The 22,761-nt window shown below is 45.5% G+C and overlaps 1 protein-coding gene across 10 annotated transcripts in view; it reads right to left on the bottom strand.

The window, feature by feature from the left end:
• Window positions 1-22,761, bottom strand: part of GBF1 (golgi brefeldin A resistant guanine nucleotide exchange factor 1) — a 118,367-nt gene that overhangs the window by 8,814 nt on the left and 86,792 nt on the right. For 4 of the 10 annotated variants that reach the window (XM_027596201.2, XM_027596210.2, XM_027596203.2 and 1 more), the window contains exons 4-27: window positions 21,526-21,657; window positions 16,709-16,827; window positions 16,113-16,221; window positions 15,539-15,599; window positions 14,248-14,302; window positions 13,430-13,528; window positions 10,474-10,621; window positions 9,920-10,143; window positions 9,221-9,389; window positions 8,569-8,780; window positions 8,133-8,231; window positions 7,399-7,593; window positions 6,992-7,181; window positions 5,967-6,104; window positions 5,545-5,633; window positions 3,946-4,148; window positions 3,350-3,473; window positions 2,940-3,065; window positions 2,589-2,671; window positions 1,687-1,923; window positions 1,306-1,399; window positions 756-932; window positions 363-427; window positions 156-279 (exon numbers count right to left, since the gene is read on the bottom strand). In XM_027596201.2, the coding sequence (XP_027452002.1) occupies window positions 156-279; window positions 363-427; window positions 756-932; window positions 1,306-1,399; window positions 1,687-1,923; window positions 2,589-2,671; window positions 2,940-3,065; window positions 3,350-3,473; window positions 3,946-4,148; window positions 5,545-5,633; window positions 5,967-6,104; window positions 6,992-7,181; window positions 7,399-7,593; window positions 8,133-8,231; window positions 8,569-8,780; window positions 9,221-9,389; window positions 9,920-10,143; window positions 10,474-10,621; window positions 13,430-13,528; window positions 14,248-14,302; window positions 15,539-15,599; window positions 16,113-16,221; window positions 16,709-16,827; window positions 21,526-21,657 (3,272 nt within the window). The remainder of the gene's footprint in view (window positions 1-155; window positions 280-362; window positions 428-755; window positions 933-1,305; window positions 1,400-1,686; window positions 1,924-2,588; window positions 2,672-2,939; window positions 3,066-3,349; window positions 3,474-3,945; window positions 4,149-5,544; window positions 5,634-5,966; window positions 6,105-6,991; window positions 7,182-7,398; window positions 7,594-8,132; window positions 8,232-8,568; window positions 8,781-9,220; window positions 9,390-9,919; window positions 10,144-10,473; window positions 10,622-13,429; window positions 13,529-14,247; window positions 14,303-15,538; window positions 15,600-16,112; window positions 16,222-16,708; window positions 16,828-21,525; window positions 21,658-22,761) is intronic. The other 6 variants (XM_027596205.2, XM_027596207.2, XM_027596206.2 and 3 more) reach the window with 4 other exon arrangements.

Genomic DNA, 22,761 nt, shown 5'->3' with positions numbered 1-22,761 from the left:
GGAAGAGAATGTTCCCAAGAGCTAGGGAGAGAGGACAAAAGGTGTCAGCTCTGGTCATAAGCCCTGGATGATTCTACTCTTCAGTTTCTAGGGCAGCACCTATCCAGTAGGGAGGGATCTCGGCTTGTTTACCAAGGTTAGGCAGAGGCAGTTACCTTGATACAGTCCAAGGCCGCTCTTTTGGCCTCTTGGTTCTCAGTGGATGGGCCCCGCACACTAGATTGCTCAGTACCACTTAGTGTCAGCCAGCTCACAAAGCTTAGTACTGTCGACTCTCCCCTATAGAAAGAGTTCAAACCTTGGTGAGCTCCATAGTTCCGACCCTCCTTCTCCAAGGCCTTTGGCCTCTGATCTGCCCTTACCGATTTGATGGTGTCTCCTCCCTCTGTAGAGAGATCTTGCCATTGGGATCCACAAAATCTTCTACCTGGAAAATCAGGTCAAGAATAATTTCCTTCCACATGACCTTTGCATTTTCTGCTTCTCCACACAAAATTCTCTGGCTTTCTTCCTGTAGCTCAGTGCCACACACTCCTGACTGGGCCCCCTACAGCTGGTGACTGGCAATGGCTCATATCAGCCTTCTTTTACAGCTATCCCCTCGCCCAAGATCTGTGGTCTTACATTTAAGGTGTTCCTGGTAAGCTTCAGCAGTCACCAGGCCCAGTGCTACTCTCAACCACTTCCATACACAGATAGCACACAGTTTATGAGCTTTTGCCTTTTATTGTCCACTAATTTCCTGTAAGAATTACCTCCACCATAGCTTTGGGCAGCAGTTGGGCTCGGAAGAGCTGTAGCATGGCCTCCATGATATTCTTCCAGCCCTCCCGCAGGATGTCACCATGACGATGGGCCAAATGGAATACTGTCTTGGCTGCAATGTGGGCTTTGGGGTTGCTTCCAAACACACTGGGAAGGTTCTCAATAGACTGAAAAGGAAGATAAGAAAAGGCTTAGGGTCTGGAAATGTCTGGAAAGGAGATCTCTTAGGCCTTTACCTATAGTTCCCCAAGGGTCCTTCTGCTTGTTATGGTTCAATCCCCCCTAATACTGGTAGGAAGGGCTAACCTGGTTAAGGCCTTCCCCACTGATGCACATCTCCTCTCCCATCCCAATTGCATGAGGTGACACTATTCTCATCCCAGGGGGGTGTGAAACAGAAATGGCCTAAGTGCTACTGTAGTCTAGGGGGAGTGAAAGAATATGCCAAGGGAAAACAGCTCCACAGATAAGGATAGATTCATGGCCAAAAGAGAGGTCCTCCTTTGTAACTCTAAGTACACAGTTCTTACCCCTGCTCACCTCACTGCTAAGAGCTGTGAATTTGCACAGAGATATGATGAGATTGTCAAACACATCGCTGAGGCCATAGTGGGCGGAGATCATGGCGCACTTCCTGTAATTTCACATTCCAGAAACAGAGTGAGTCACTGGAAGGCCAGGCAGCCCTTCCAAGTCCCTGAGGAGGCTTACTTGGGATTCTTCCCCAGTCAGTCCCAGGAAGAAACCTTTTACTCTTCAATCTGTTTAAGACTGAGCTTTCCCATGCTTCAGCCTCCTTTCAAAAACTCAGAGAAAACCCATTCTAATAAAAATATAAGTAGGAATCAGAAAGGCATGGAGGCAACCATGTTTGCCCAGAGAGGTGAGAGGAGGTCAAGACCAAGGCCACAGCTGGGCTACCTGAAGCCTGAGATGGCTTTCTGGATGATTGTCTCCTCAAGGCTTTTGTCAAAGACATAAGAAAGGGCAGCAATAGTGGGGCCCCATGTCATGGTGAAGAGGTCAAGATCATAGCTGCCAGCAGGCACACGAAGGAATATGCCCTCTGGGGTGGCACCTCGATGAAGCAGCACATTCCACACATAGTTCTCCCGAACCAAGCCTGTCTGCTCTTCAGGCATCACAATTTCCTCATTCCTGTCAGGAGGTAAAGGAAAGAGTAGATGCACTGCTGCTAACTGGTTCCAAACTAGGACAACAGGTTTTGCCCATACTGGCACAGTCCATCAATGAGAGGTCACCAAAAGTGCAGCTCAGTGGTCTGCTTCCTACCCACTAGTGGGACCAGGGAGAAAAAAAGGAAGCACCTAGTAATCCCCCATAATCTCAAAGCCCTGTCTCTAACTGGGGCCTTTAGTTCTGTAGTGAGATCTCCATTCTTCCTGAGTATGAGAGGATGAACATTTCTCTCTACCCTTTCTGATTTACAATAAAAAACTAAGTGCCCCATCTTTGATCTCTGACCCAAACCTCACCCTCCAGTGCCCATCTTGGGTTCTCTACCAGCTTCAGAATGCATCTTGTGAGCTGAACAGGAAAACCCAGATGCTTTGGGTTCAGAAAATGGGCCCATGATATTCTACTTAGCAGGGGCAGTTTAGATCCTGGCTCAGAGTACTAGAGCTCTAGTACTATTCAGCCTTCTTTAAGGAATAAATGGGAAGAGGGGCTGCCCAGCTGAGTCTCAAGGCTAAATCCAGGGCATATGAATCATCGAAGTCTGATGGAACTCTAAAATCTGGAAAAGGAAGCAGTGTGCTTCTGCTTAATGAGATGCCCAACTATTCTCCACAAATACTCACTTGATGGCATGGTACATGTCCTCCAGGATGTCTTGCTCAAAGTCCTTGCCTCCATTCACACCTTTTAGGTTTTTTCGAAACTCCTAGAGACAGGCCAATAAGCTTTTCCCCCATATGTCAATGCTGAAGCCCACTTAAAGAACTCCTGGGTCTACGGTAAATAAGACTAAGGAAACAGTAAGTGAAAGAGCCCACATCCCTAACCCAGTTATTTTCCTGGATTGGCCAGCCCTCCCTGATTCCCTTGGACAAACTCTGTCCATTGTGCCCACTGGAAGATCCCATGTCCTTCCTGCTATACCTCCAAAACTGTGCTGGATCCTCTCTGCCTTGGCTGGGATCCAAGCTTACCTCTAGAGTCATGGGTGCATTCTGTTTGCGAACGTTGTGGTTGTGCTGGTCAGTATTAAGCATGATGACAGCATAGGCCAGGGCAAAGCAGGCATCGCTATTGGCAAATGGGGAGCCATTACAATTCTGAAAAAGCAAAGACCCCACCTGTATCAATGCCCTTCTCTGGCCAATCAAACCTTCACTACCAACCCACTGGCCAATGCTGGGTACACAGGGGGGCTACCAGCCAGAAAGCCTCCAGCCTCTTGCCAACTCCTTAACAGAAGCTGATCTCTCTACGGAAAGTTCGCTGATGTTGCTCTCAGCCTTCTTAGGAGACAGCAGCTGGGTCCTTCAGTTGGAGCCATAAAAACCCTCCAGTCAAATGAACCTGGGATGCTGGGCTCAGGCCCTCCCACTCTACTCACTCTCCAATGCTCAGTGAATGCCTCCAGCAACCTCTGGATGACTGGTGCTTCCCCAGGTAAGCGGAAGGCTTCCAGGTAGAGGCGAAGAGCTTCATCCAGCCGTAGACCCTGAAAGCTGAAGGTGCTAGAGGGAAAGGAAGAAGGACAAAGAGGCTAAAGATATATAAGCTGCAAATGTTGGGCTCCCTATTAGCTCTAGTCCCTCTAACCTTCTCATATTGGAACAGAGGAGGCTGAAGGCTCTAGCAAAGGGGAACAATCTTGTGTGGTCATCTCTACACAGACTAGAATCTGGTAACTCCTAATTTTAGTACTTTCCACATCAGTGCATTCTTGCCTGGAAACCTCATCCACTAGAACCTACCTTGTGCTCAGGAACCCTGTTCTACCCCTTTGCAATGCTCTCTATGCAGAATGGAATGGCTCCCAAAGCTATCTTGCTGGAGACTCTTTCAGGTCCAACAGACATAAGTCATGGGAAGAGGAAGAGTGTGTGACCTAGGTCAGCAGCAGGAACTGACTAAGACTATTTTGAGGGAGGGATGCCTTGCCCTTTGATCACCAACTATGTTCTCCATTTCTTGCCACTTCCTCACCTCACAAAGCTCTCCAACAGGTCAATGTTTTTGCGGTCACTCACAAACTCTCCAATCATTTTCTTGTCCAGCCGAGGGTTCTCTCGGAGCCACTGGGCTACCTCTGTGTTGTCCATTGGGATGGTGAGGAGGCCTTTCTCCTGTAGAAACTGGATCCCCTTCTTTGGCTTCTGGTTGAACTGCTCTGTGCCAGTGATTAGCAGCTGGAGGAGAGATACCAGAGGTGTCACAAGCTGCTCTGCTCCTAAACCAGACAAGGCCAGGCTGAACTCCATCATGGTCCACAGCTGGTCATCTAATGGGCTCCTAGGATGTGGTTCTAAGTGACTCCAAAATTAAGGCTGGATCATACCAGCCCTAGCTCTTCCCAATCTTCATGTCTAATTAGAACTGGCTGAGGAACTGGGGTGCCCAGCTGGCTCAGTTGGTAAGAGCATGTGACTCTTGATCTCAGGGCTGTTAAGTTTGAGCCCCATGTTGGGTGTAGAGATTACTTAAAAAATAAAATAAAATACATAATTTTTTAAAAATTGCACCATAAGAGGCACCTGGCTGACTCAGTTGGTAGAACACGCAACTCCTGATCTCAGAGTTGTGAGTTCAAGCCGCACACTGGGCATGGAGCCTACTTAAAAAAAAAAAAAGAAGTAGCAGCAGGAGCAGCAGGAGCAGCAGCTGAGGAGCTCCTTTTCACTCATTTTCTGAGTTCTCAAGATGCAGCCCTTCTCCACCAACTTGGCAACCAGGCAGAAGTAGAAGAGAGACAAGAGAAGGTTCTCTTTCCTCCCGTTTTTTAAAAAAAAAGTTTATTTATTTGTCAGAGAGAGAGAGCGAGCACAAGCAGGGGGAGCAGCAGGCAGAGGGAGAAGCAGGGTCCCTGCTGAGCAAGGAGCCCGATGCGGGACTCGATCCCAAGACCCTGGGATCACGACCTGAGCCGAAGGTAGACGCTTAACCAACTGAGCCACCCAGGCGTCCCTCTTCTCTCGAGTTTTATAGCCATCCTGGCATCTGTTTATAGCCTAGCTTGGATTTCTCTTCTTTCTTCAGTTTTCCAACTTTTAAGGACAAAGTGAACTACGATGATAACTCAACTTTTTGTCTGTTGAGTCACAGCCCTGCAATCAAGGGGACACATAAACCAGTCATTTAGACTGACCATAAGAGGAAGAAAGGGTTAGACAAAAGGTTTTCTGTGTTTAAAAACAATTTTTTTTGAACTTTTCTAAAGCACCAGATAAATGTCAATTCCCTTACACTGCCAATCCTTACCCCAGAACTCGAGATGAGCAATAACCTCCAGTGACCCACATGATACCAGGTCCCAGGCTCTTGTTACCACCAGTAACAACTGGCTCTCACCTAGGGCAGCATTTGCCCAGGGGCACACAACAGGGTATGCCTAATTACATGGCTTAGAAGTGAAGGCTTTCAAAGGAGACTGGGTGGTTGCTGAAGTCCCAACAAATGCAAAGATTAGCCTTGGGAAACCGTTCAATGAGCTGCTACACTCTCCCTTATCCTCTGGGACAGAAACCCTATAAAAGACACCTAGACAGAGGCAGGCAGAGGCTAAGTTCTGGAGATAGCCATACACACCTTCTTTTTGTTTTTAATTTCAATCAGTTCCCGTGGATCTGGCAGGAGACAGGAAAATCGAGGTGGCTTCCGGGTAAACTTTTTGTCAGCTAGGAATGGGAGATGGGAGGAAGAAAAGGAAAAACTCATAAGACCACTTTTACCAATATAATGGCTTTTGGAAGGTTGCCAATATACTCTCTAGTGAAGAAAGAGAATGCCTCAGAAATTTTCTTGTCTTCATCAGTCTTCCATGTTCCTAGAAGTCCTATCTTCTAGGGCTCCAAATATTTTACTTCCTCTCTCCATGTTTGAGGGCATGGGTGAGCAGTCAAGATGCACTCACGTACTGCCTTACGTGTCTGTGCCCCGCCCCCTTCCCTCTGCTCTCCACCAGACCCTACAGTTGAGGGGGCTGAGGATCATGGACACCCAGTACCCACCCCCAGAGTCAGCAGCTTCCTCCAGATCACTGCATCCTGGCTTCCCATGTTCTGCTGACAGCCGTCCACCTAGCAGATGTAGGCCTGGGATGTCTGGGGCTATGCCTACAGGTTTCCCATCACTGGCTGTTCTTTCAGCTGGTAAAAGAGAAGAAAATAAATGAAGATGGGGTAAGAAATCAAGCAGAGCTGCAAGAGAAGTTATGTATTAGGCCAAGGAGACCTGGATAGGTCCCACATAGACCCACACAGGTCACCAGGCCTGAAGACAACAAACCTAAGCCGAAATAAGTAGTCACTGTCCCAGGTTCGTCAAGCATTAGATTCTAATTTAATAGAGATTACCTAGTCCCAGTCTCTGATCTTCTGCAATCTCAGTCTCAAGGGGATGTCAGAGAAGATTAATCAGGGTGGAAGCAGATACTGGGAGTGGGGAAGGTAGGACCTGGACCTTTCAGGAACAGAAATCCTATATCCTTTAATCTAGGTTCTCTTTTCTCCCCATAAAGAAATAATTATACTCCTATGTTGTATACCTGAAACTAATGTAACACTGTATTTTAACTATGCTTTATTTTATTAAAGATTTTATTTCTTTCTTTTAGAAAGAGAGTATGTGCACACACACATGAGCAGGGGGAGAAGTAGAGGGAGAGGGACAAGCAGACTCCATGCTGAGCGCAGAGCCCAACGCAAGGCTTGATCCCACGACCCTGAGATCATGACCTGAGCCAATACTGAGTTGGTTACTTAACCAACTGAGCCATCCAGCTGCCCCCATTAACTATACCCTAATTAAATAATAATAATTCTATAAGAAAGCCAAAGTGTGGAGGATAAGAAAAGGACAAGTCCATGAGTCTTGCTAATATGCCTGGCCAATGATTCAAACCACCAAACCCTGGAAACACAGAATTGGGAGAGCCCCCAGAGGAAGTGATATAACGGCTGGAGAGAGGATTCAGTGAGTAGAGAAGTGATAAGCATAGAAACCTGGGATCCTCAAAGAAAGAAATGCCTCTCACTATTGCTGGATTCTCGGGAGCCATCTACTGCCTCATAGCCAGGTCTGGCTGCTTCTTTCTTCTCTTGCTGGGTAAGATTGTTGAGGACTTTGGCCTGGCAATGGGCCTCAGTGCTGTCAATCACTGTCAACAGGGCATCAAGAGACAGGAGGTGTGTTGTATAGAGCTGACCAGACACAGGGAAGGCATTCTGGAAAGTAAACAAATCCAGTAGACTTGAGGTGAGAATACTTTACACTTTATCCTTTTCCAAAAACCCTGAAACCGCCTGTAACTTCTACATTGTCCTGAGAAAATGCCTTTCTTCTTCCTGTTCCTCAACTCTCAAGTGTTTCCCACCCCGCATATAGTATGCTCACTACCTCCTTAATAGAGCCTTTCTAGAGGCCAGTAATAATGCTCAGCACCTTGGACAGCAGCTTGGTGAGGTCTTCAAAGAGGTTCGAACAGTAGTAGTCACAATCATAGTTGATATAGAGCTCAGTGACAAAACTGGGGATGTGCCAGAGCTGCACAATGGCCTCCAGTGCCATCTCCTTCATCTCATAAGGCATTTTGGGGTTCTCCACAGTGATGATCTCCATGAGCTTTTTGATGTACATCTGGCAATAATCCAGTAATAGCCATTTGGGTGGGGAAGGATTCAAGACAGGAGAAAAAATTAGACAGGTAAACCATTAAACAGAAGAAGGAGAAGCCCAGCTGGGAGGCATGCATTAAGAGACCCTTAGAAGTATTCTATCCTTTTTGGCCTCCATGTTGGGGGAGGCCTGGCTCTCTACCTCACACCTGATCCAAACCAAGTTGCTATTGTCCCTCTTTGTGCTCTCTATGTGAGCCTGACCAGTTTGACTCGCTTGCCTGTGCTGCAGAAGAACTGCTAGGCAGAAAATCATACCCACTCATGGTGAGGTTGTCCACCAGTCCTCGTATTTGGCTTCTCTCATTTTATAGCCAGCCAGTTTCCTCTGGGCTTCCTTAAATTTCTCCACCAAAGAGGTCAGCCAATGAACCAAACTATGGAAGTTAAAAGCACTGTCTACAGGAGCCCCTAAATCCCATCCCTGCAGAATGACAGAGCTGGCCACATTGAAGATGCCATAAATCTTTTTTTTTCTTCTTCCAAGTTCAATACACTCACCTCCAATTGGAACTTGAGGTGCTCCCTCATGCTTTCAAACAGCAGGAAGCATACCCGCAAGGAAGCAGCATAAAGGTTGAGTCGCTCTACACTGAGCAGCTGGAGATCAGAGTAGGGTTAAATCATTAGCTTTCTGAACCTATGGCTCAACCAAGAGAAAAGCAGGAGAGCAAACCGTGTGAGGTTGCCACTAAGGTCCTGTACTCTAAGGGACTCGGTATCTAGCCATTCCCGTATTTCTCTTTGGCTGCCAGAGTCCCCAGGGAACTAATAGTGTCCTTCTGATAATGACCACTGGCCAATTGGGGAGGGAGGTTCTTTTCTGGATCCTATACTTTTTGCACCAATCAGCCAAATGTCCCTGTGCACTCCTGGTCCTTAAGAGACCCTGAAAAACAGCCAGGGGCTCAGAGCCCCTCTAGAAATCCAGTCTTACCTGGAGTAAGTGGCGGCACATCTCATCCTTGATGAGGCCCAGGAGGGTTTGGCACTGGGCTACAGGGGCTGATTCAAGAGCTACTGTCAGCAAATGCAGTCCCATGTGGATCATAACCTCTGAATTGTGGCGGTCATGTGGATTGGTCAGGGAGATGAGGAAGCGGAAGAGCTCACGGATGCACGGAAGACCATAGGGGACCAAAGCTGTACCTAGGGAAGGCCAGGAGTAGAATGGGATTGCTAAGAAACAACTGGCTTGACAGCTTGGCCTGGCCTGCCCTGCATTATACAAGGCAATTTCAGATAAGTGATTCTCTTCAAGGAAAAAAAAAAGTTTTCTTTCTGGGGAGGTAAGGTTACTCTCACTTATTGAAGGCAATCAAAATTGATGATCCTACCTTCTGTTAAAAGTCCCAAGTTTTCTATTCTTCCCTCTCACTTCCTACTGTCTACCAAAGTCCCTCTCTGTATAAGTTAGAGAAGGGCTCCATCCAAGCCAACAGTCCTCTGGCTTGATTCCATTTCCTGACCAGAAAATGGCCTAGAACCTGGACCAGAAGACACTTTGGGTCCAAGATGGTCTAGATTCAGGACGCTTAGTGGGCAGGATGGGGGAGGTGAACAGGCAGAGGCTGCCTGAGAGAACTCACCTTCCTTCTGGGAGGACTGTGTAAAGCGCACACCCCGGGGATTGACATAATCCATGTCATGGACAGAGGCAGAGTCAGAGTGGTCAGCAGGGGACGTGCACTCCTCTAACACTTCGGGGATGGATTCCACGGATGCTGACTGGGCCTTTTCCACATGGACCCCTTCCTGCTAAGACCAGTAGCAGGGAGATAGGAAGAGGGATGAAACAAGAGCAACTTGGAACTTATTCCCCCAAAGTGCCTATGCTCCAAGTGTCTCTAATGGACTGCAGGTGTAGGGCCAGCTCACTGGGCTTATGAATCAACGCAAGACTCAAGGTGGCTCAGGGCAGAGTATGATGAAAGACTCAGAAAGCACCTCCTGAGGCATCAGTGACCTAAAGTGACTAGAACTCTAGAGGCAACAGAGGCTCTCTTAGGCTTGGGGTTTAGATCATTACCTTCCAGACAAAGCTATGGCCATCTCCCTCACCTCTGCCAAGTACTACCTGTATGCATGACTTCATAAATCCCATGAGCTACCTCTCACAGTAAGTCTTGCTGTGGATTTTCTACACAGCATAGCTGATTCTAGAAAACAAGAAATAACCCCCTACCCCAACCTTCTTTTGAGCCAAGGCCTGGACAAAGGATGCAAAGGATCAAGCCAATTCCCACAGGAGAAGACTAGAGAGGGGCATTTAGAAATCAAAGCCATACCTGGGGGTCAGGCTGCTCAGGAACGCCTAGCTCACTGCTGCCAGGCTCTGTAGCTGTGCTATACCCTGGAGAGCCAGGTTGTTCCAGGTCAGTAAGGTCCTCCTTGGAGGTGGTCTGGGAGGAGAACTCCAGGCCACTGTCTGTAGAGGGGCTGACGACCGCTGAGGCAGCTTCTGAACTTGCAGAGGAGATGGGAGTGGGCACATCAATGAAGGGCATGCCCCCTGCCAAGCAAAGTAAGTAAGGCTTGAAGATGAGACTCTGTGCAAAACACATACCCTCCATGGCACCAGGGGCTCTGTTTCCTAGACTGCATAATTATCTCTGTAAACGATGGTCTCTAAAGTAGTCAGAGTCCCTCTGGAAGGAGAACAGCCTTAAGTCACTACAGAATTGCTAAATGGTCACAGTCTGAACAGACCTGGAGTCTTCCTTTTTGCACTTAGCAGAAAGACCAAAGGCCCTCAGTTGGCTGGTTTTCAACATTAAAATCCCCAAGAGAGGAAGGACATTTTCTTCCATCCTAATCAGGGGAAACAACCCAGGGCACTCACCAGTGGGATTAGAGGATAAGGTGGTTCCATTGGGGGTGGGCAGCTCTGAACCTGATGTGACTTTGGTCATATGGCGCAGAGGCCGGGGGGATCTCTTCTGTTTCTTCCACTTGGATGAATCACTCATGCCTCCTGCTCTCATTTTCAGCTGGAAATAGAATACCTCATTAGCATTGGTATTCAAACTAAGATTCTTTCCCTAGAAATCTCCCTTCTTTTATTCCTATGGTCCCTAGAAACAGACTATATGTCACATCTGTGCTAAAGAAAAATCTAGACCATCAGAGCACATTCCTACTCCTCTAACCTGGTTTCTACATCTGCCACTTCACAGATCAGCCTGGCAGCCTCCTAAACATTCTACTTTTAGGCTGATCACGCATTACTCTGCTTCCCTGAGTCCTGGGTGGCAATCCTAAGTCCTGTAGATGGTGCCCTCTTGTAGAAAGGGTGAGGGCAGAGGCTTCTTTGACCGAAGCTTCAGATCTACAGGTCCTGGATTCCTGGGCTTTATTCAACTACCTGTAGCACAGCCTCCTACTCCAACTATGGTTCTCTCAACTATGAGAGTCTACACTTTCCCCGTCACACTCTTAGCTTTCCCACTGCTTCGTGAACTGGGCCTAGATTCTAAACATATTCCTGGCTCTCTGAAATTTTTGCATCAGACTGGTCAAAGGCTCATTCCTTGGAGTTAAGGAAGGAGTGGTATCCCAGCCGATTTGTGGAGTTAAGGATGGAGGGTCATGTCATGCTGCTGTTCTGCTCTCTACTGCTCCCAATTTTGGTATATCACTGAGACCTGTCCTCACTGTTGGGTCTTTCTAGATGCAATTTTATGTTTTTAAGTGGTAAGGCTACTGATTTCTTGGACGCTTGCTCTATTCCATTTCCTTCTCTCCTGCTGTATTTCCATTTCTCCTATAGCTTCCTTTTAGTCACAAAGGAAAATCTCTAAAACCTATTGTGGGAACTATTCTGAGATATAAGTTTTTATGTATTTTCTCCACCCTAAGTTCACAGCTACTTTGTTTAGGCCCATTTTGTTTTCCTAGTCTTGATACCTTCTGTTAGGGTTTGAAACCAGTCCCTCTACAGTTACACCATACTATTCCTAGACTGATGGATCATCCCTGGACAGGGCAACAGTAATGGTCCAGGAACCATCAGAATGCCTCTAAGAGAGTAGAAGCATTCTTCCTCCCTGCCTCTTTCTAAAGGCTGAATATACCCATGCTATCCTTCGCCTGTTTGATTCCTTCTAGTATTTAGATAGGCCTCCTTCCTCAACCTCCCCCAAGCCCTCCCAAACACTGATAACCACTGATCCTGTGCTTAGAAACCACATAATTCTTCCTTCCTTACCAATAGCTCCACACAGAAAGGAAAGAGGTCCAAGAGTTGAGTCCTGCACCCAGCTCTTACTAACACAGCAACAGCCTCACACTGGATTTACACTTCTTGTCCCCCCATCTCCAAAATGCCTACAGTAAAATGCCTAGCATGGAGCTTCAAGTGCTCTGAGCACTGTGGCTACACAGGAACCAGGGTGCTCTCTCCAGTAACCACTGAAGCTCATCTGTAGCAAGTTCATGGTAAAAAGAATGTTCTGGGAGTAAGAGTCAGCCAAATATACAGTCAAGAAGCTCAAGAGATCAATGAGAGAAAACAAGAACCTCCTGACGTTATCAGCAATTGTTACTGAGGTCCAAAAAGTACTAACATCTGGATCCACTTTTGTGAGCTATCTTCTCTCTAGGTGGCCTCCTAATTTCAGGGACTCTAGGTGGTTCTACTTCCACGGAGAAGCCAGTCACTCATTGAGATTCCTTCCTACACTAGGATTAGTCCTTCCTGTCTCCTTTTCTAACCTCTGCAAAGCTAGCTCCAACGTGATCATTTCAATTAGTATTCTCTGTCTCCTGGCCAGAGTAGGAGACGAGAGGCTGCCCATTCTCACAAATGCCTCAGCCCTTAAAAAGTACAGTTATGCTCCCTTGTCCTAAGGTTCTAAGGTTGGGGCTGGGCAGTAGGTGTTCATGGAACCCTACAACACCTTATCCATATAACTCTGCTCCCTGTTATGCTCTCTATCCTAAGGTTCTAAGGTGGGGGTGGGCAGTAGGTGTTCATGGAACCCTACAACACCTTATCCATATAACTGTATTTCCAAAGGGCAGTATAAGCTTTACAAAGAAAGGCCCTAGGTTAATAATCATGGCAAAACGCTGGGAAGCTATTAAAGAGAAATGCAACTTGTGATGAGTCAAGCACACAAATTTATTTAATTTTAATTAAATAAATTAATTTAATTTTAACTGTACAGACACACAGTTCTTTTTATTTTCAATGACCTGGGCTATCCAGCTCCTTCCCATCCATCTAGAGTCCTAACTCTTGGAATAAGTCCTTTAATGTTAACTAAGAAAAAAAAGAACCCAACTAGATGGATTTTCCTTTCCCTCCAAACCCAGTTCAAGCGTCCAAGTAGAGTCAAGACTGTGCTTAAGCTCCATATGCCGGCCGTGAGACAGGAGACGGTAGAAGGGGGAAGGGTCTTGCTTAGAGGTCACTCACAGCTCCCCTAGAAATGGTAGATATTAAACCTCCTACCAAGATGTCAGCAGGACCCAGGCCCTCTACCTAGGCTCACTACATGATGTATCAGCAGTTCAAAGCTTCCTTCTGCCTCCAGGCAACCAAATGCCCCAGGAAAATTCCCAACACTGCAAAGCTACAAACACATGCAACACTTCCAAAGCCATGCTGTGTTACTAGGGAGGGGTAAGTTGTGCTTTTGCACAATGGAAATGGGACCCAGGTGTTATATATACATACATACATATATATATGTATATATATATATACACACACACACATATATATACACATATATATATAAAATAAACATTTAAATAAATTAAAAGGAGGAAAGGAGAGGGAGAGGGAGAGAGACCTTGAGGTTCTTAAAGAGTAGTACCCTCTCTAACTGGTTCAGGGCTTTGGTCTGCTCCCCACTACTTAGCTCCAGTTTGTTGAGGAGACATGGAGAAATCTGTGAAAGACAGGCAAACGAACGATTTAAACAAAGTGACATAAACTCAGACACACGCCAACAGGGCAGAGGGCAGGAATGGGGATGGATGGCTAGGGAGAAGGAAGGTCAGGTGCATGCACCAAACAGCCAAGGATCATCTCCATGGGCAGAATCTCTTAGGGCTGCAAGGAGAATCATCAGAGGCCTGTGAAGTCCAGGACTTCAGTTCAAGATAGAAAGAGGCCATTCTTCCGACCACCATTCTTCTAGCAGTTTGAGAACCTTCTGATCTAGAGTCAGGCTTGATTTGTCTCGTCAACAGAGACTAGCCCAAGCGTGAGCCCAGTCTAATCCAGCATTAGGGTGGAACTTAGGGCATAGGGTCCTTAGGCCTCCTACCTGCCAACAAGGCTGGGCTTTGAGGGGATGGTAGGACATTCACCTTTATCAACATACATTTTTATTGCAACCTGATCGGCCTCACCAAGATTCCATGAAGGACTGGCTCACCAGCTTATGTGTTGGATCAACAAAGATAGGCTGGGAAGGAAAGGTTGGGGAAGAAGAGGTATCTGGGGAAAAATAAATTTCTCACTAAAGGAGTGACAGCTACTTCTAGATTCCAAGCAGACCTATATAGGCAAAAGCATGTTTTTGCTAAGCAAGGGTACCCAGGAAAATCGCCATAGCACTGAAGTTGGGAGACCAAGGTTTGGCTGAGGGACAGCAGGTCATACCTTCTTCATGTTGGTCCCCATATAGTTCTTGGGTTCTTCTTTAAACTGAGGTAACCTATAAGACAGAGAATCCCATGGTCTGTCGTTAGGGATAATAACAAATCTCCCCTGAATGCCAGCCATAGTCCAAAGATGCTCTGGGCCAGAGCATGCCCTGTCTCTTAGGAAAAGCTAGGAAGAGAAGCAGCTTTTTGAGAGCCTCATCAAAGGAAGAAATTGGGGGACTTATAACACTTTCTTAAAAAGAAGGCAGTCACCAGGGCAAGGCGACGAAGTGCCCTTGGAGTATGGTGGCTCTTTTCATCCTAAACTGACTCCTTCCTACTTGTGTTTACTTGACAAGTATTGATGAACGCCACAAGATGGGGAAGAGGGCAGTCCATCAAAACCCCAGGAGACTGGGCAAAGAGTGAGGAGTTAAAGGTAGGCTGAGTTTTGAAACCAATAAATCTGAGCCTGAGGAGTAAGAACACTGCAGCAGGGCCCAGGGGCAGATCTAGTCTGTAGACAGTAAGAATTATTACTTATAGATTTGAGAGCAAAATGAAATCCCGTGGGGAAGTTTTTTTTGTTTTTTAACTAGACTATTTTTTAGAGCAATTTTAGGTTCATAGCAAAATTGAGCAGACAGTACATTGATTTCCCATATAATCCCAGCCCCCACAGATGCATAACCATCCCCATTATTAATATCACCTAAGGAGCCTTTAAAGCCCTTGCCTCAGTCATCTCTTCTCAAAGTCAGTCTACTGAAAAAAGGTATAGGAAACAGGCAGTTAGGCATATTATGAAAAGACTTCCTAGGCCCTAAACTGAGGGCCTTGACTAGGGTAACCGGTGGTCCTGGGTTGCCAGAGACTGAAGGGTTTGCAGGGATGCAGGACTTTCAGTGCTAAAATCAGGACAGTCTGGGTAAACAAGGTTGTCACCCTAGCCTTGGTCCTTCCTCACAGAGCTCAGCACCCTATTCCAGGCTCCCTTGAATTTGGCTTCCTTTATGGGTTCCCTTTCCCAGCTACTGCCTGCACAGAAACAGACACAAGTTTGGGAAGCAGAACAAGGTCTGCCAGCCTAGATCAAATAACCCTCTGCCTCCCCCTGAGGCCAAGCCAGCTCCCTCCTCCTTCTCCCTTGTTCAGTAACCCTGGACCCAGGGAACTACCCCCATCCATAATCCCAGTGGCCCCTGAAGTGGCTGTAGGGTTGGCCAGGTCCCTGAAGTGGCTGTGTGGAAGCAGGCAGGCTCAAGAGGCCTGGGCAGCCGGGCTGAAGCAAACAGCAGCAGGTTTACCTTGTGAAGAGCAGCTGCACCATGTCTACGAGAGTGTGCTCTGCGGATTTTCTCAATAACTCTGCACAGGCAAAAACAAATAACACAGGTGTCATTACTTGCTGTGCTATTATCAGGAGACTTCTCAGAGCAGACTCCCCTCCAAACCTTGTTTACTAAGGATTATGCCAAACTTATTAAAACCAGCTCCAGCTCAGCTTGGCAGCCACAACTGCATTAGCCCACTAGGTGGCACTACCGAGTCAGGAGAAAAAAAAGGAGGGGGCACAATGATGTGTTTTCATGGGCTGCAGGCTAGTGTCAATCCCAGAAACCCCAAGGGAGTAAGATTTGGTGCCTGGGCTGAGTCAGTTGGGGATCTATCCCAGTTCCTGCCCTGACATAATGAACTAAGGTCTCTATTCTGCTGTACAATAATCAAGTAAAGACTTCGAGATCCCTATGGCTCCACAAGGTAGGTGATGGAGAAGTCCTGAGTTTTCTACCTCTCTGGGGTTCAGAGACATCATCCTATATTTACACTCATGGACATTGGCCCTAGAAATGATGACAGGCCCAATATTCAAGCACCTACCACTGAGCCTCATTTCGAAGCAGATCCGGAAGCAAGACTGCATAATCTCACACACAGATTCATTGGTTAGGTGGGCACCCGCTGGGGTCAGCAACAGAGTCCGCAGCACCTACCAGGAAGAAAGAGATACAGTGATAAAGCAGGCTGGGTAAAGTGGGGTGCACCTGAGGGGAGAGAAGCTGCCTCCTGTTCCTCTAGTCTCCTATGGAAGCACTCAGGGGTTAGCAAGAATGCTGACCTCACTTCAGTTTGGTAGGGGGCATCTCCCAGGAGCTTGTCTTGGGAACTGTGCTCATTCCAGCCCTAGCCCAAAAGCCCAACAGATGGATGGCAGATATGGTCTGCCAGAGGTACATGTGTATTAAGGGCTTCTGGTATCTGCGATCAATTCATTTAAAGCTCTTAATTATTTCCTTAGAAGAAGCTTTTACTTTGGGTACCCGAGCTACTTGTTTGGAAACAAAGTAGCTCCCTAAGCCCCAGTGGAGTCAAAACACAGTTTCATGCTGCCTGCAGACTTGGGTAAGGATTGGGTAAGGAGGACTGACAGCACCAGCTCCTGGCCATCAGCCTAACTGCTCTTCCCCTCCATTTACCTGAAGGATTTTCATCAGGACAACCTCATCGCTGGCAGGATCTGTGCCCACAAAACGGGCATGGGTGACAGCATCTGCCATGTTCTCCATGCCCTCTGCTGTGCCCTCATGAGTGGGATCTGCTCCAACAAAAAAAGAGAAGACTAAATGGTACAGAGAGGAGAGACAGAAAAGGCAAGATATCCTGTATAGGATTTTGTTTTTCTCCTCTCCAATTTCCTAACCCATGGCTACTTAAGCTACCTGAGAATTTTGCCCATAACTGGTTTTAAAAAGCTCCTCAGCACAAATCCCACTGTGTTAGACAGTGGTTCTCAAACTTAAGAATATATCAGAATCACTCAGAAAACTTGTTAAAAATACAAATTGCTGAGCCTGCTCTGAGAACTTTTGAATTAGCGGGGCCTGAGAATTTGCATTTCTAACAAGATCCCAGGAGGATTTAATGCTGCTGGTCAGGGGGATCTTACTTTGGAATCACTGGTGTAAACCTACTCATTTCATAAGAAAAGGCCTAGAAATATGAGTTTTTGGCCCACACCAAGGGCCAAGTAGAGCCAGACCTTTGAACACCAAGATTGTAGCTCATGTGTTCTCTTTCAACACATCTCTCTCTGGTTGTTTTTAGAGTTTTGTGTTCAGGTGCAAGTGAGGCTGGGGAGTAGGGCAAAGAAATGGACAGTCACTGCTGCCAATACTTAAACCTGGGTGCCACATTACAACAAATCAGAGACCTCTTCCTGCTTTGGTTTCATTTTTATTTAAAACAATATGACACAAACCAAGAATCATTTTACCAGCTTAACTAAATAAGCATTAGAAGAGAAAGGGGACAAACTAAACAGGACTGGAGGCTGGCTGACTAGGGAGCAGGAGGAAGAGAGAATTTCAATAGTGAATAAGAAGAGGGGAGAAGCTAGCTCAGCCAACCAGCACCATGCTGGAAACTAACACAAATGCTGCCAAGGGGGAAACTTGCTCCCATTCATGTGTTAAATATCCACAAGGAGAGCCAAAGAAGTGGCCTCTACCAAGGCCTACAAGGGTCCCGCAGAACCGCCTGGATTATCCTTGAAAGAGAAACATAAGTAGGAAAAAAAAGGCAGGGACAAGACAAAGCTTTGCAAGTGACAGAAAAAGTTGCTCCACAAGGGGCATGGTATAATACAGGGCACCTTCTAGTATTAAGAGGTGAGAATTGAAAGAACTCTTACCATTTTCTTTTTCCTAGTACCTGAAATTAAGAGTTCCTGAGCCTAAATTCAGGGGGATAGTTGAGAAACCAGAACATTTTCCTTGCAACAATGAGCCTGAAAACTTTCATTAATTATAAGTGGTTTTCATTTTTCTCTTCTGTCCTGGTTCCTCTCTGACACCTGGCCAAAGACTCAATTTGTCCTTACAGCATGCCCCTACTCAGCATCAGGAGTGGTTACTTAGAGGTCATGCAGAAGGAAGCCAATTTCATGATGATACATAGTATACGGGTGACCCAGCTCTTTCTATCACCCCAACTCTCCATGTTTCTCCCATTTGACTCAGAAAATCCTATACTCTGAAGGCCCTTGGCCTGAGTCTTCTCTCACAGCCCCATCTGACTGTCTTTATTCAGGCCTCCAGGGTCCATGGCAGGACCTTTCCTTGCACAGGAAATCCAGGTCCTCAGTGTTGTGTGGTGTTTCAGAGCTCAGTGAATGGCAGCTTTGCTCCCACCTCAAGGCTCCGAGGGGTCTATTTCTTCCCCTCTTTCAGTCATCTCCCTTGTTAAAGTAGTTTAACTGATCTCTTTGTAGCTCTTATCCTTTGAGCCTGAATGAAGTAGTAAAGTTAATCTTCTAAAAAGGCAGGTAAGAGTGACAGGTCTTTAGAACTACAGGCAGAGCCTGCCAGGCGATCAGTGGCACAAATCCTAGTCTGGCAGCTGTGTGGGGCCAAACAAAAGGCTGATCCTCGGAGTAGGACCTAAAATAATCCTAGAAGCCTTGGGTCACAGGATTGAAGGGTAAGGGATATTTCTTCTAGGATAGCCAAAATAAAAGATTGTTTGGCTTGGGCTCACTTAGCAGAACTTGTCTTCCCCAGAACCCCTTCCTTAGAATGTCCCCCTTTCCTGGCCACTCTGGAGCAGAATGCAGGGAAATTTGCCAATCTCAACTCCTTTGCCTTCTGGCTTTCATATACTCCTTCCTGCTCCCTTTCTGATGCCCACTGCAATCACCACCTCCAGCATTCTCTTTTCCCACCACAGGAAACTCCAATGACCAGCTGGCCTGAGGTCTCCAATGACAAGCTTGTCTGCCAAGCCCAGGAAGGGGAGAGAGTAACACTGACAAGAGAGCAGAGGGAAGAAGCACAGGGTGCGGTGGCTGGAGGCTGTGGAGAGATGACCTGCAGGTGGTGCTCAGGGTAAGGCTGGAAATAGCTGGGCCTGATTTTTGCTTAGGAAAAGTATGAAGCTAGGACCAGGGTGCCTAGACAGGCTTTTGCACCTCTTCAGAACCTAGCTGGCATCTAGGATTTCTGCTAAGGGTCCTGAATGCTTCAGCTAAGCAAATCCCACTTTCTAGAAAAGATAAAGCGTTTTCTTGCCCTGAACTGAAGGCCATTTTTTTTTCCTCGCTAGCTACAGCCTGAGCTATCTCTTTTCTTGTCTCCTTACTTAGAAACAAAGACAGCTGCCTGTTTTCTATGTTCTCACCCTTGCACACGGGCTAGCAATAGGGGAAAAGGAATTCAGGATCCTGAGTGACAAGACCAACTAAAAAGGAATCCAAAAAAACAGTATAAACAAATTCAGAGATAATAGACTAGATAAAATATTTGGGCTAGATTGGGAGAAAATATTTGTAGTACTATGACAGACAATGGGTTAATATCCCCACTATACAAAGAACTCCTACAAATTAATAAGAAAAACAACTCAGTAAGAGGAAAAGGAGTTGTTCAAATGTTTAACTTAAAAAAAATTAAAAACAATAAAATAACAGTTTTCACCCATCGAATTAGCAAAAATAATACTGCTAATATTCAGTGCTGGTGACAGGGTGGGGAAATGGAAATTCTCAAACACTGAAGTATAAATACTATAATCTTCTGGGAAAGCAAGCTGGTAGTACCTATGAAAATATAATATGCACATGGCCATTAATCCAAAAATTTCAGGTACAGGAATCTGTCCTACAAAGGAAAATTAATAAATAAGGAGATATGAGCAAGAATGCTTATTTCCGCATTATTTATAGTGGCTCAAAATAGGAAACCTAAATATTAAATTTAATAAGAGAAAGATCTTTTAAAAAAGATTTTATTTATTGAAAGAATGCACATATGAGCGGGGGGCCGGGGGGGCTGGAAGGGGAGAGGGAGAAGCAGACTCTGCAGAGAATATGGGGATCCATGTGGGGCTTGATCCCAGGACCCTGGGATCATGACCTGAGCTGAAGACAGCCGCTTAACCAACTGAGCCACCCAGAAAGACTGATGTTGTATCTATACTATGGAAATTACACAGCTTTACTAAGAAGAAAAAAATCCTACCAGGGGCTGAGGGGAGGGGAAATGGTGTATTGTTCCCTAATAATTAGAGTTTCTTCTGGGGTGAAAAAGTTTGGGAAACAAATGGTGGTGGATGATTGTACAACACTGTGAAGGTAATTAATGCCACTGAATTATATACTTAAAAATGATTAAAATGACAATTTTTATATTATATATATCTTACCTAATAAAAGAAAAATATACAAACTTCTAGTTACAAGATACATAAGTTCTGGGCATGTAATGAATAACATTGTAGCTATAGTTAAAAATACTACATTGTATATTTGAAAGTTGCTAAAAGAGTAGATCTTAAAAGTCCTCATCACAAGAAAAAAAATTTGAAACTATACAAGGTGATGAGTGTTAACTAGATATTTTTTTAAATTTTTTATTGTTATGTTAATCACCATATATTACACCATTAGTTTTTGATGTAGTGTTCCATGATTCATTGTTTGTGCATAACACCCAGTGCTCCACACAGAATGTGCCCTCTTTAATACCCATCACCAGGCTAACCCATCCCCCCACCCTCCTCCCCTCTAGAACCCTCAGTTTGTTTTTCAGAGTCCATCATCTCTCATGGTTCATCTGAGTGTTAACTAGATTTAATGTGGTACTCATTTGTAACATACGTATACTAAGTCATTATGTTGTCTACCTTAAACTAATATATTATACATAAATTATATTTCAAAACTGGGGGAAAAAGAATAAATCAGAGGGATAATTATATCATGTACAATCTTTCTAAGTTAATACTATTAAATGAAAAAAGAAAATCCAAAGCACATACTCCTATTTTTTAAATGGTACTTTACATATCTTTATATACATGTAGAGAAAGGTATAGAAAGATTCAAACCAGCCTGTCAACATTATTTACGTAAGGAAGAAGGAACTTTGAGAGGAGACACCACTAATTTTTCTTTTAGTCACCTCTTTATTGTTTATCTTCTTAAAATAAGCATGCACCATATTTGAAAAATAACGTTAAAAAGAAACCAAACCAAACCTCCAAGGGTACCATACCCTTAATTCCCTCCAAAGCATAAAGAAACCAGAGTCCCAAGGAAATCCCCCCTCCTCCCCACTCTGCATAACCTGAGTCAATTAGCATGATGAGTAACCAATAACTGTCTTATTTCTCTCCTACAAGGAAACAGATGGCTAGGAGAAACCTTCTGTTGCCACCAGCTCACTACCTAAAGCCTGACCACCCCAGGAGAGGCAGGAAATGAAGTGCTGTGGTCATTCAAGTAAGCCTGAGCTCTTACCTATGAGTGCATAGGACAGGAACTTGTTGACAGAGGTGAGCGCCAGTCCAGTGATAGGGCCAGTAGTATCTTCAGAGCGAATCACTTCCAGAAATGGACGGAGGAACACATTGGGCTCAATTTCTGAGAGTTCTACAAGAAAAGAAACAGAAATGAAGGGATGTCATTTAACAAAAGCTAAACCCTAGAAAAAGGCCCTTCTCATCTTTGCCATAAGGCTAGAATTCTTAGTTACTAGGTCAATCTTCCTCTGGATTACCTTAAATCAAATCACAGACATTGTATTATTTTACCTATAAAATTTTTAGTATGTAGCTCAAAGATTAAGAAGTTAAAAAACAAAACAAAACACAGTATTGGGGCGCCTGAGTGGTGCAGTCAGTTCAACGTCCAACTCTTGGTTTCAGCGAGGGTCATGATCTCAGGATCATGGGATGGAGCCCAGCATCAGGCTCAATGCTCAGCATGCAGTCTGCTTGAGATTCTCTCCCTCACTCTCCCACTGCCCCTCCTGCTTGTGCTTTCTCTCAAATCAATCAATCAATCAATCTTAAAAAACCCCACGGTATCATTATCATGCTTAAAAAAGTAGCAATAGGGGCGCCTGGGCGGCTCGGAAAGTTAACCGTCCAACTCTTGATCTCAGCTCAGGTCCTGATCTCAGGATCTTGAGTTCAGGCCCCACAGTGGGTGCTTTTTTTTTTTTTTAAGATTTTATTTATTCATTTGAGAGAGAGAGTGCACACAGAGGGAGAGGGAGAAGCCAAATTCCCCGCTGAGCTGGGAGCCCTACACAGGGCTTGATCCCAGGACCTAGACATCATGACCTGAGGCGAAGGCAGACACTCAACCATCTGAGCCACCCAGGTGCCCCAATATGGTAAATTTTGTTATATATATATATACATTTTTAGACAATTTAAAAATTAACAGTAATTCTTTAATGTCACCAAGTACTGTTGAGTCAATTTTCCATGTCCATTTCACCACTCCTCCTAGTGACAGATAGATAAACTTCATCTCAAGTTGACCAAACAGGTCCCAGGATGAGCTACCGTCTTTATGTCTTTTGCTGTTATGGTCAAGGTCACTTCTCTTAGAGATAAAAATGTAGCACACCCCAGGAAGGTGAGGGAAAACCCTGAGGTTTCTAGTCCTTGCTGAAAAATAAGCCTAAAAAGAACTAAAGGCTGCACAGTCCCTACTCCAGTTTGTAATCTTGGAAGGTCCTAACCA

Source organism: Zalophus californianus, chromosome 15 (genome assembly GCF_009762305.2).
Source record: "Zalophus californianus isolate mZalCal1 chromosome 15, mZalCal1.pri.v2, whole genome shotgun sequence".
NCBI lineage: Eukaryota > Metazoa > Chordata > Mammalia > Carnivora > Otariidae > Zalophus > Zalophus californianus.
This window is presented reverse-complemented; position numbering and strand designations above follow the sequence as displayed.